Raw genomic sequence first — 12281 nt, 5'->3', positions numbered from 1 at the left:
GTTTATTTGATTCGTTTGTTCTATTTATTCATTCTTTTCATTCATCCCAATCATTTTATTCATTTGATTCATTTTATTCATTTAATCCATTCCATTCATTTGATTCATTGTATTCACTGGATTCATTAAATGCATCTATCCATTTGATTAATTTGTTTCAATTGATTCAATTGAATTTATTTGGCTCAATTGATTCATTTTATTGATTTGATTCAATTGATTAATTTGATTAATATGATTAATCTGATTCATTTTGTTCATTTCTTTAATTTAATTCATTTCATAATCAGCCATTCCACTTATTTATTTAATTGAATTTGTTAGTTTATCAATTTAATTTGTTCAATTATTTTTATAACTTTTAAAACATTGTCTATTTAATGAGCTAATCTAATTTGATTTATTTATTTTATTAATCAATGTATTCATTTATTGAATTTAAAAACGTTATATTTTTCATCTTTTGCTTTATTTTTTTTATTTTGTTTGTTTTATTGATTTTCTATATTTTATTCAGTTTACTCGAGGTTTTATTCGTGCAGTTCGAGAAACTACAAACTAATGAACGAGTTCTGCAAACTAATGGCATTTTCAACAGTGACATGTGTAAGAAATGTCTCATCTCACTGCTAGGTGGATTAAGTAGGTTTTTTTCTAAGAAATGTAAAAAGAGATAGAAATTTCATTACTTTGGAAAAAATATGCGTTTATAAAAGTTTTAAAAGTCTCTAGAACAAAGCATGTGTGAGAAATTAACAATTTAATAAAGGATATTAAAAGAATATGAATTGAAAAAAAAACAATTTTTCAAGAGCCACACAACCCTAAATATTTAAAAAATAATCATAACACATGAACCATTGAGATAGTCATATAGTTTGTTCTGCAAAGTTGCTTTAATTTACTTGTTTTATAACTTTGTAGAACATTATTTAGCTATATTTCACACTTCCAATTAATTTATACTTTGAACACCCCGACCAAAAGGCCCACATTAAGTTAACCAATATAAAAAATCGGCTAAAAAGCAGTAAGAAAGTTTGCCGAAGACACCATATTTTTTTTTAGTTCGTTTATTTGACACGGCTCAATGCGTTAGCTTAAAGGAGCCATGGGTATATATTTACAAGATGTAAAAAATAAATATTACATTTTCTTTTTAGCCTGTAAGTGCCCGCAACTTGCGATTGCGAGTGGAGATCTTTTTTCGCGTCGGGAAGATGTTCCTTCTCTCGCCAATTTCGGGATCGGGGTCTCTCTCGTTGTCGTTTACGCCCGTATCAGCATCTTGATTACTGCCTTGATATTCGCGATCAGATGTTCTTCCTGGCTTCTTGCCCTTGTGGGTCACGAATGTGAACACCCCATCCTTGGTGGTAATTTCTTCACTGGTGGTATTAGTTGTTAAGTTTGAAGTACTTGACGCAGCTTTTACAGTTGTCATTATTGCCTGAACAGCAGCCACAAATTTGGCAACCGTTTGCGGTTCAGGTGAAGATATTGGAGCTTGGGTGTTGGCATTTCTTTCTGCAGGTGAGCTTTCCTCGGCGGTGTCTGGGCAAGGTTGTCCGTAGTGTGCCGTTTGTTCACAGAACTGGCACGTATTCGTTTGTCCTTGATATGTACAAAGAGTTCGCTGTGTAATGGTAGCACCCCCTTCTGTTTTGTATTGCAGGGTAAGGTAGGAGGGAATGGGTTGGTTTCCCGCATTCTCACCACAAAGACACCATTTGAAATACATGGGAAATAGTTTCTCCATGTGTCCTCCGTAATAGATTCCACTGCTCCATAATGCGACATGAATCTTTTAATTGCCACTTTGCAAGTAAGTGGAGATAAATCATGTAATTTAACTTTTATTTCCATTATCCATGTATATAGGGATCTTGATTTCAGCATTGTCACAAACAAGCACGTGTTTTAAGTTGTTCTGCGAAATGAATCTTTTCGCCTGGGCGAATTTGTTGAAGGTTATCAGCACCGCATGCCTGACGTGCTCAAGCTGTATGCAGGTGACTTCTGAAAACCGAAGCTGCATTTTCACCTCCAGCAGATGTTCCACATCACGAATACTTGGTCTTATGCGAAAAGACCTGAAGTCAATGGCCACTGTGTTAGGCCGAATAATCACGTTTTGTTGATGAGACTCAGTCATCTTGAAAAATCACCCAAGAATACAAATAACGGTATCCTTTGTTCTTTAAACAATGCACACAAATAACTGTTTTTTTCGTTCGCTTTGCACTGGTTCGGACAGAATCAGGAGCACACTGAGTATCGTGACCGCTGTCTTTGATGGTTGAAAATAGACTGAAGACACCATAAGTCTAAAATCACCTGTTGGAACACAAACAGTTTTGACTTCCTATATACGACTTTGGGACCATAGTGTATTGAGCTGGTTTAGGAGGGGAGTACTTAATTACGAACAAATTACCTGTATACATATGGTCCAACTTCTTGAAATACCATCTTGTCTGCCTTGCCTTTAAGATATTCCGAAGCATTTGTTACATTAAACAAAAATATATTAATATATAAATCGACTGGTGGTGTTTTCCATAGTTCGAACACTTCTCCTCCAGCTTCAAATATTAATTTCTGAAATGTATAAAACGAGATAATTAATTGTTATTGTTATATCTTTTACAACTAAGTAGTGACATGTTATAATGAAGTCTGCCACGATGTAAAAAGGCGTGCTGCGACTGACCGCAGAACTTTCTACGATTTGCGTTGCCAGTTAAAGTGCCATATTCTGTGAACGCCCCAAAAACACGACAAAGACATCGAACAACTTTATTCAAAAAAAAATCGGTATCAATAAAACTTCGGGATATGAAAGAATGGACTTTTCCTTTTCATTTGAAAGTAAAATTAAAATATTCTATCGGGGGGTCTAGAACAACTTTTTATTTTGAAGTTTTTTGATTGAAAACTTAAGTTTTTTAATGAAATTAATTCGCATTGTTGCTACTAATTGGTACTATATACATTAAAAAAATACCAAAAGTGAGAATCTGATGAACAATCCTACTGTCTACAACTTCGTAGAATGCTATAAATCGATATAAAATCACCCGAGAAAGTTATTAAAATTTTATCAGTTTTTAGTTGTGCGCGGGGCCTATGAATTAAGGACTTACAAAAATTTTTTGGGTTTAAATGAACAGTAAATTCAGATAAATTTCAATGTATACAAAGTCCCATTCTCAGCAGAAAAAAATATATTTTCAGATTTCTCCAGGTCTTGGGAGGATAGCTAATGTAAACTAGAATGACCCTTCTTCCTGATCCTATCCTGCCTGGTAAAATACAATTGGCTTAAATTCAAAGCTTTATATTTGAATGAACTAAAGTAGACAGTTCGAGTCATTGTAATAAACGACGTATTTTATTGCAATTTTGGGTTGAGAATCCTGTTTGTCTTTATCAATATTAAAATAAAGATGACTGAAAAAGAAAAAAGCTCTTCGAGTTTTGGATCCATGTTTGCTATCTTTTGAGGTAGATTCATTTCATCAGAATGTATAAATGCAGATTTTTGCTTGTCCTCAAATTTTATTTCCAAATCTAACACACTTCACATAAGCTTAGAAAAAAGAACAAAACCAAGTTTCATAATTTCCTTTAAGAAGAAATTTCGGAGTCGTCACTCGTTGTACACAGATCACAACAGAAAACGCACAAGCAAATATCTGGCTGGACCATACATTCAGTAAATTCTCAAAGTAATACAAGTCTGTTTATTGAAGATCTCCCTCATAACATGGGATAAGACATTAACAGCAACACGTCTTTCGGGTAAAGGTGATACTTTCTATATCTACTTTTATATTGAGATCGCTATCTTCGTACAATAGACAAAACCTTTTTTTCTCATTTACTATTGCGTTTTCTGTTCAATGTACAGCAACTCCCAAAAGTTAACAAACTTGAACATAAATCTCATCGAATTATTTTTCTATCCTTCGTGAAATTGTCAATCAGGATTCTCAATTGAAATAAATTCAAATGACAGAACACCTAATCGAGTTTGATCAAATATAAAGTTAAAATTTAGGCCAAATATATCCCACAAGATGCTAACGAGCAAAAAGGTTGAATCAAGATTACATCAAGCATACTCCAGAATGAGTGAAGAAAAAAAGAAGAAACATATATATCTGTGACAGAAAAAAAACGGTTTCATTTTGCTGCATTACCCAACATCCTTCAAAAGAGTCTTAATTTTGTTCAAATTTTATCTACTCTTCTCTATATCTCCATGCTCCTAAAATATCATTGGTGCGCAAAAAACGGTGGAATCTGGAATTATGTTTTTACGCTTAAAGGTGGGACTTTGCTAGCATTCAGGTTCCTCTGAGCACACTGTTAAAATAAGCCAATCCATTTTTACAAACAAAAACGGTTTTGGAATAAAGCTTTTCAACCAATAGGCCCAGTGCGAATCTAGAAACTTTGATAAAAATTTAATAGCTTTCTCTGGCGATTTTAGATCGTAATGTAGTTTTCCACAAAGTTGTACACAATGAAATTGTCCATCAGATTCTCACTTTTGGTAATATTTGAATGTCTAAAGTACTACCTAGGGGTAAACATGTGAACCAGTTCCATTGAAAAACCTAAATTTTCAAACAAAAAAACTTTAAAATAAAAGTTGTTCTGGAGCCCCCAACAGAATATTTTAATTTTACTTTCAATTGAAAGAGAAAAGCCCATTCTGTCACATGCTGAAGTTTTAGCGATGCCGATTTTTTTCGAATAAAATTGTTCTACCAAAAACTCCGTGAAAACTTGCTGAATAAATATCATCGACATTCCCTGTCGCTGTATATGGCCATAAAACGCGGTGGTTAAAGGAAATCGACTAACGCATGCATGTTATGTTTGGGAGAAATATTCGGCGCTCTATATTCGACAGCCCGAGCAAACGAGAAGCCCATAATACTCCCATGCTCATGATCCAGATTCACCCCCACTATAAGGTATTTTGATAATGTTTGTGATGGGATCAGCCCATGAAAACACCATCGCAATGATCCGGTAGGTCCCATGTAAAAACCAAATTTAAGTGTATATATGGGTTATTAAGACCATGTTATGGTATTCTGATGGTTATTAAATTTGAAACGGACCATGTTCATGGTCTTTTCAAGGGGTTGTATGGAGTTTGAGCCCATGAGAATTTGCTCAGGTAGTACAATGGAGAACGGAGAACGGATCAAAAACGTAAACCACGAGTTTTACCATATGTTTAAAAATACTAACATCTCTTTTAGCCTTTCTCATATAGAAAGGTTATGCAATCACTCTATAAATCACTAACCTAATCCCGGCCCGGTGGGCCGAGTGTCATATGCCATTCGATTCAGTTCGTCGAGATCGGAAAATGCCTGTGTGTGTATGTATGTATGTGTGTATGTGGAAAACAAATGTCGCTTCTGTTCCTCAGAGATGGCTGAACCGATTTGCACAAACTTAGTCTCAAATGAAAGATACAACCTTCACATCGGCTGCTATTGATTTTTTAGTTGATTGATCTTCTGGTTCCGGAGTTACGGGTTGAAGAGTGCGACCACACAGCAAATTCCCATATAAACTGAAATGAAAAATTATCAAATTTTCAAAATCGAATTTGCATTTTTGATGCCAAGTGACTTTTAAAAGGCACAAAACGTTGAGATTTGATGAAATCTCGAAAAAAAAAATTTGACAAATATTTACTTTTTTGGACTTTGTCACATTTTTATCATTCTCATATAGAAAGGTTATGCAATCACTCTAAAAATCTAATCCCGGCCTAATTTTTTGACCTACAAAGGCTTAGGTAGTAGTGTGCAATGAGGGGTTGCTACTTTAAAATCAAAACAAGTTTAAAATTTCTTAACAAGCTGAAAATTTTTGGCAAGGCGCGCCCCCCCCCCCCGGATCTTCCTCCTTGATCCGCCGCTGGTTTCAAGCGATGTTTCAATATCGACACATCTCAAGATCGTGGCTGTCTATCCATTGTATGTATGTGCAAATTGTACTGAATATGTAATATACATTTCCACCATTGTGTTGAACATAACCAGCCATGGAATGGTAGTTTGGACAAATGAGAAAGGCACAATTGCACCACTAGGTGGATTAGAAAAGCTTTTTTTCTTTTAGCGATACTCAATTGGCTGGAAGTTACTAAGTAGGAAAAATTATAATAATTCAGAGCCACAGTACTCAAGTTAAAACAAGGTTGTGAAATATACTGATCGGGAAACTAGAAGTGGTACGGTAATTAGGAACAGGCTTAAAATCTTATGGAATAATCTTTGCATTTTATTTATTTATTTATTTATCTAAGTCTACCAACGTGTCTCACGGCAACGGAAGACTTGTACTTATTAATCATTAGAACCGACAACATATAAGATTACTAGAAGCGATCTATTCAATGCTGCGGATGGGTTAGCATCGTTTCATGTATCTTTATTCATTTTTACATTTCTTATAAAAGAAATGTATAAAATTCGCTCAAACTTTCAAGAGTTTTTCCGAGGCCCAGGGGGCCGAGTCTTCTCTACCAATCGACTCATCTCTACGATTTGGGACAATGTCTCTGTGTGTGTTTATTTTTTATTTTTTTATAGTAAGGTTAAAAAAGCTTCAAATGCCTGGCCTGTAGTGTATTGGCACTGTGTGGTACTCACCACTCACGACTCACGTTCGTGCCTAACCACTAAAAACATTCCTTACTTTTCACGCCCTTCTTTCCCACGGAACTACGTCATCGTATTACTTCGTGGGGGGGGGGGGGGGGGGGTTCGTTGTGCTTTCGTCGCACCTCTTTCTTCTGCTCTATCTCAGAGCTTCGCTGAGTTCATGGAGTGGCTCAACCTTTTTATTACAATGAAGAATACATTTACGTACTAGCCCAGTACACGTACAATTAGTAGATGCCAAGCTACCACATGGGGTGGACTGGGGGTGTTTTTTTTACAATGGAGAAGACCTTTACGTCCTAGCCCACTACACGTGCTATTGGTAGGATCCAATCTACCACACGGGGTGCACTGGGGGCGTGTCGGGTTCGAATGGTGACTAGCCATTAATACCGACTAAACTCCATTGGGCTCCGCCATCATTCCTCCTAGGAACTACCTCTCGGTATTACTTCTGGGGGGATGGCTGTACTAAATGTACTCATTCACTCTCACTCACGCGTTTATACATCCTGTATGAGGCTTACTTGGGTGCTCTCTCAATCGCACTTTGATTCACTCTCAAACACTCCCACATGAGGCTGACTTTTGTGCTCACCTTTTACGTTCCATGCGAGGCTGACTTGTGTGCTCACCTTACTCATTCCTTGCTAGGCTTACTTTTGTGCTCGCCCCACCCATACCATGTGAGGCTGACTTGGGTGCTCACCCTATCACCTGATTCACTCTCAATCGTGCCACTCTATTGTACCTTTGTCACTCCCCCTGGCATCCCCTGTGGGACATTTTTCTTAGGCCCCACTTCTGACATACCATGCGAGGCTTACTTGTGTGCTCAGCTTTTTCATTCGTTGCTAGGCTGACTTTTGTGCTAGCCTCTACCATACCTGTGAGGCTGACTTTTGTGCTCACCCTTAACATGCCGTGTGAGACTGACTTGGATGCTCACCCTTTCACTCCTCTGCCACGCCATGAGGCATCGATAGCTAAGTCCCAACATACTACGCTACGACCCTCCCGTCTTGGCATGAGGCAGTCCACTTATACGCCTATACACTCACTCTTCTGTCTTGCTTCGGGGTGGCTGGGTTTACTCCTTACGCGGTTGCCATTCGCTGCGCCAAACCTGCCTCGGCATGAACAGACCATTCACTCCCTTTTTTGCGCTTGGCCTTTTTCGCTCCAGCTAACCAATCACTAGTTAGTCGTGCCCGCCGTCTGTTGCTCGGTTCGCCAGATTACCTGTAGCCTACTGGCAATCTGGATGGTAGCAGCCGAGACTGCGTTCCACTTCTCCATCGATTGACACATCCGCTGAATAAGGGTATCAGGGGTTGTGTCCCAGTCACAGACGTCAAGCATTGCTCTTCTTTCGACGTCGAACCGATGACATACGAACAGTATGTGTTCGGCAGTTTCGTCTACACCTGGGCAGTCCGGGCAGACTGGGGCCTCCGCGTGCCTCAACCTGTGGAGGTACTGTCGGAAACAGCCATGGCCTGACAGGAATTGTGTCAGGTGGAAGTGAACTTCCCCATGGGGTCTTCACACCCAGCTCGATATGCTAGGTATCAGCCGGTGGGTCCACCTACCTTTCGAGGAGTTGTCCCACTCACGCTGCCATCTGGCGACCGAGGTCACCCTGGTGCGCTCGCGGGCTCCCCTATTTCCAAGTAGCTCAAAGCACTCCTCATATTCCCGAATGACCAGCCCGACTGGCATCATGCTCGCTATCACGTAGGATGCATCGTGTGATACCGTGCGGTAGGCAGATATCACTCTGAGGCACATCACGCGGTAGGTGCTCTCCAGTTTCTGTAGGTAACTGGTTACCCTCAGTGCCCTTGACCATGACGGGCCACCGTACCTGAGGATAGATACGGCAACGCCTGCCAGTAATCTACGTCTACTGGCGCACACCTTTGAGCTGTTGGACATCATTCTCGATAGAGCCGCAACAGCAGTCGACGCTCTCTTGCATGTATAGTCGACATGGCTGCCGAAGGTCAGCTTGTCGTCTATAATGACTCCGAGAGACTTCAGACTTCGCTGTGAAGTGATCGCGACTTCTCCCACATGGATAACTGCATGTTGTGCTGACTTGCAGTTGTTGACGATAACTACCTCCGTCTTATGATGAGCGAGCTCCAGGCCTCTCGCGCTCATCCATTCCTCCATCGTGCTGATCGCGTGTTAGTTCTACCTCAGGAATTGACTCCCCGTAGACCTCCAAGGTTACGTCGTTAGCAAAGCCGACGATCTTGACTCCAGGAGGGAACTTCAGTCTCAGAACCCCGTCATACATGAGGTTCCATAGCACCGGGCCTAGGATCGAGCCCTGCGGGACTCCGGCGGTAATCGGAACCCTTTTCTGACCGGCATCGGTCTCATATAGCAGTACGCGATTCTGGAAGTAACTTTCCAAGATCCGGTACAGACCCACCGGTAGGCTAAGCCGGTGTAACGAGAGCGCGATGGCATCCCAGCTGGCGCTGTTGAATGCGTTCTTCACGTCGAGTGTCACTAACGCACAGTATCGAATACCTCGCCTTTTTCGTTGGATCGCTATCTCGGCAGTATTTATCACTGAGTTGAGAGCGTCCAATGTGGACTTACCCTTCCGAAAGCCAAACTGGTTGCTTGACAGACCGTCCGTACCTTCCGCGTACGGGGTGAACCTGTTGAGGATGATCCTCTCAAGCAGTTTGCCAGTCGTGTCGATCCTGTCTGATCGACACGACTGGCAAACTGCTTGAGAGGTCTGTACGCCGATGGGTCGCCTGGCGGCTTCCCGGGCTTCGGCAACAGCACCAATTTCTGCCTTTTCCATCTATCGGGGAAACGGCACTCGTCAAGGCATCTCTGCATAGCTAGCCTGAACATGTTCGGGTTCGCTATGATCGCTGCCTTGAGAGCGTTGTTTGGAACTCCATCCGGCCCTGGAGCTTTGTTCATTGCTAGGGATTTAGCCACTGCGAGTAGTTCTTCATTCGTCACTGGAGCCACCATTTCGACCGTGCCCGCACTGTCTCGTAGTGCAGGTGGCCAGGGGCTTGTGGCTCGAGACGGGAAGAGTACTTCGATAATCGTTGCCAACCGGTCCGGAGACCGTTCTGGGGTTGAGAAGCCCCCTTTGGTCTTGGCCATCATAATCCGGTAGGCGTCACCCCACGGATTCGCGTTGGCACTCTCACAAAGGTTGTCGAAACACGCTCTCTTGCTGCTTTTAATAGCCTTGTTAAGGGCCAATTTCGCAGCTCGAAACACTTCTCTTGCATCCTCGGTGCGCGCTCTTTGCATCCTACGTCTAGCTCTGAGGCAGGCTGACCGTAGAGCTGCAATCTCGGCACTCCACCAGTATACCGGGTATCTACCGTTTCTTGGCAGTGTTTTTCTCGGCATAGTGGCGTCGCACGCGCGTGATAGAACAGCTACCAGCGCATCCCCGCTTAGACTGTCGGTGTTGGCCTCCAGTCCCAGGGCCGCGGTGAAAGCTTCGCTGTCGAAGTGATTGGACTTCCACCCGCATACCTGACAGGGATCTCCCGCCCTCGGATGCTGCACACCATAGTTGATCTTAAAGCGGATTGCTAAATGATCGCTATGGGTGTAGCCTTCGTCTACCCTCCATTCCATGCCTGGAGCCAGACTCGGGCTGGCAAATGTTAGTTCAGTCCACGCCTCCACTCCGTTTCTACGGAATGTACTAGCGGAGCCATTATTAGCTAGCACAGTGTCGAGTTTCGCAAGCGCTTCCATTAGCGCTTGAATCCTGCTATTTGTACAGCGGCTGCCCCACTCCACTGCCCAAGCGTTAAAGTCTCCCGCTATGACTACCGGTTTCCGGCCCGCTAGGTCTGACGAGAGCCTGTCGATCATATGGTAGAACTGTTCTATTGGCCACCTTGGTGGGGCGTAGCAGCTGCAATAGAACACACCATTGATCTTGGCAATCGCCACACCCTCGGCGGAGGGGTGTATTACCTCTTGAACCGGGAACCGTCCCGTTGTACAGATTGCCACCATTCCAGACCCGTCCGACACCCAATTGCCGTTGCCGGCAGGGATGCGGTACGGGTCTGATAAGAGGGCGACATCTGTCCTCGACTCAGAGACCGACTGCCACAGCAGCTGTTGGGCTGCTGCACAATGGTTAAGATTTAGCTGTGTGACGTTCACGGCTTCTTCTTATTTAACTCACCGAAGGGACACGAAGGTCCGCCCATAGCATGTTTATGGGCTTGCTTCTTAGCGGTGTAGATAAGGCACTTATGTGCCTTAGTGCAACCCCGCTCTTTATGTCCCTCCTCGCCGCAGCGACGACATAGTTTGCTCCTATCTATGCCCTTGCCAGAGGGTCCATCTCTCAATCGCGCAGAGGCCCGCTCGATTGTGACGTCGCAATGTTCCTTAACGGCTGCGACGACGTCGTCTGCGGCCGTGAACTCGTCCAGATGCTTGCACTGGAGAGTCATTTCCGCTCCTAGCGACCTGACTTGGGCGCCTTCTCCAAGGACCTCTTGGGCCAAGGCCTTGTATACCGCACTAGATTGTGCGCCTCGCTTCGGCACCAGAAGCATTTCTCCCATGTTGGTGCGTCTCACGCTACGCACATCTTGCCCAAGGGCCGAAAGCCTTTCGGCCGCCTTCGTCGACTTTAGGACGTCGGCGTATTTGTCCTTGTCGGTTTTCAACCACAAGGCCTCGCCTCTTTCCTTGGCCTTCTTCGCGGGCCGCGGTACCTCCGGTGTCGGTGCCGGCTTTTTCTTGGTGACCAGCGTCCAGGGGTTTGGGTCCCCCTGCCCCGGTCGCGCCGGCTTGCTGGTACCAACGCTCTGCTCAGCGAGGTCACTCTCGCCCTCGCTTACCTCAGCCAGACGGCGTTTGGCCTTAACGGCTGCACGCCGTGTGGTGTCGGTTTTTGCACCCTCGCCTGGCGACTTCATAGGGCGCTTCGCGTTCGACAACGTCTTGCGATTGCCCTTGCCTTTTCCCTTCGAGGGGAACTCGGCCGCCGCTTCGAGCGACGTGGCTGCGCCGTAGAAGGTGAAGGCCACTGTCTGAGTGCCCGTATAGACCTTCTCTTTTCCCTTCCTCTTGGAGGCCACTGTCTGGGTTTCTCTGTCGGACTTCTCCCGACATTCCACCCTCTTGGCATAAGCCTGCTGTTTCTGTCTTGCGACACGAACAGTTTTTCGGAGTTCCAGGAGACTCTGTTTTAACTCCTTGCTTATGTTTTGCTTTGCGCTAGTGTACTCGATTATTGCATCGAGCTGCTCCACCACTTTGCGCATCGCCGATAATGGCCCGTCCGATGCGTTGGTAGGGCTATTACCTACCGCTGCTGGGGGGTCACTGGTGCTTTCAGATGCAGCACTCATCGCTCCACTACTCTCCCCACGGGGGGGAGACCTCGCCAAACCACCTCTAGCGAAGGGGTTTGGCACCTCCGACTGTTTATTTTTATTTTTTCTCCATGTTTAATCCCACGAGTAGCGCGAGAATAGATGTCCGCCACGCCAGAGCTCCGCATTAACGTGGTAAGGGACGCTTACTGTAGGGGTTGCCCAGGTACCCCAC

General features: G+C 43.7%; 1 protein-coding gene across 5 annotated transcripts in view; it reads right to left on the bottom strand.

Annotated features, from left to right (window-relative positions):
- The window catches only part of LOC131683057 (scavenger receptor class B member 1), a 1664068-nt gene that overhangs the window by 1308381 nt on the left and 343406 nt on the right, over positions 1 to 12281 (bottom strand). For all 5 annotated transcript variants that reach the window (XM_058964873.1, XM_058964871.1, XM_058964874.1 and 2 more), the window contains one exon: positions 2438 to 2601. In XM_058964873.1, coding sequence (XP_058820856.1) covers positions 2438 to 2601 — 164 coding nt within the window. The remainder of the gene's footprint in view (positions 1 to 2437; positions 2602 to 12281) is intronic.

This window comes from Topomyia yanbarensis, chromosome 2 (assembly GCF_030247195.1).
Source record: "Topomyia yanbarensis strain Yona2022 chromosome 2, ASM3024719v1, whole genome shotgun sequence".
Taxonomy (NCBI): domain Eukaryota; kingdom Metazoa; phylum Arthropoda; class Insecta; order Diptera; family Culicidae; genus Topomyia; species Topomyia yanbarensis.
Note: the sequence above shows the minus strand (reverse complement) of the source record. Positions and strands in the feature narration are given on the sequence as shown.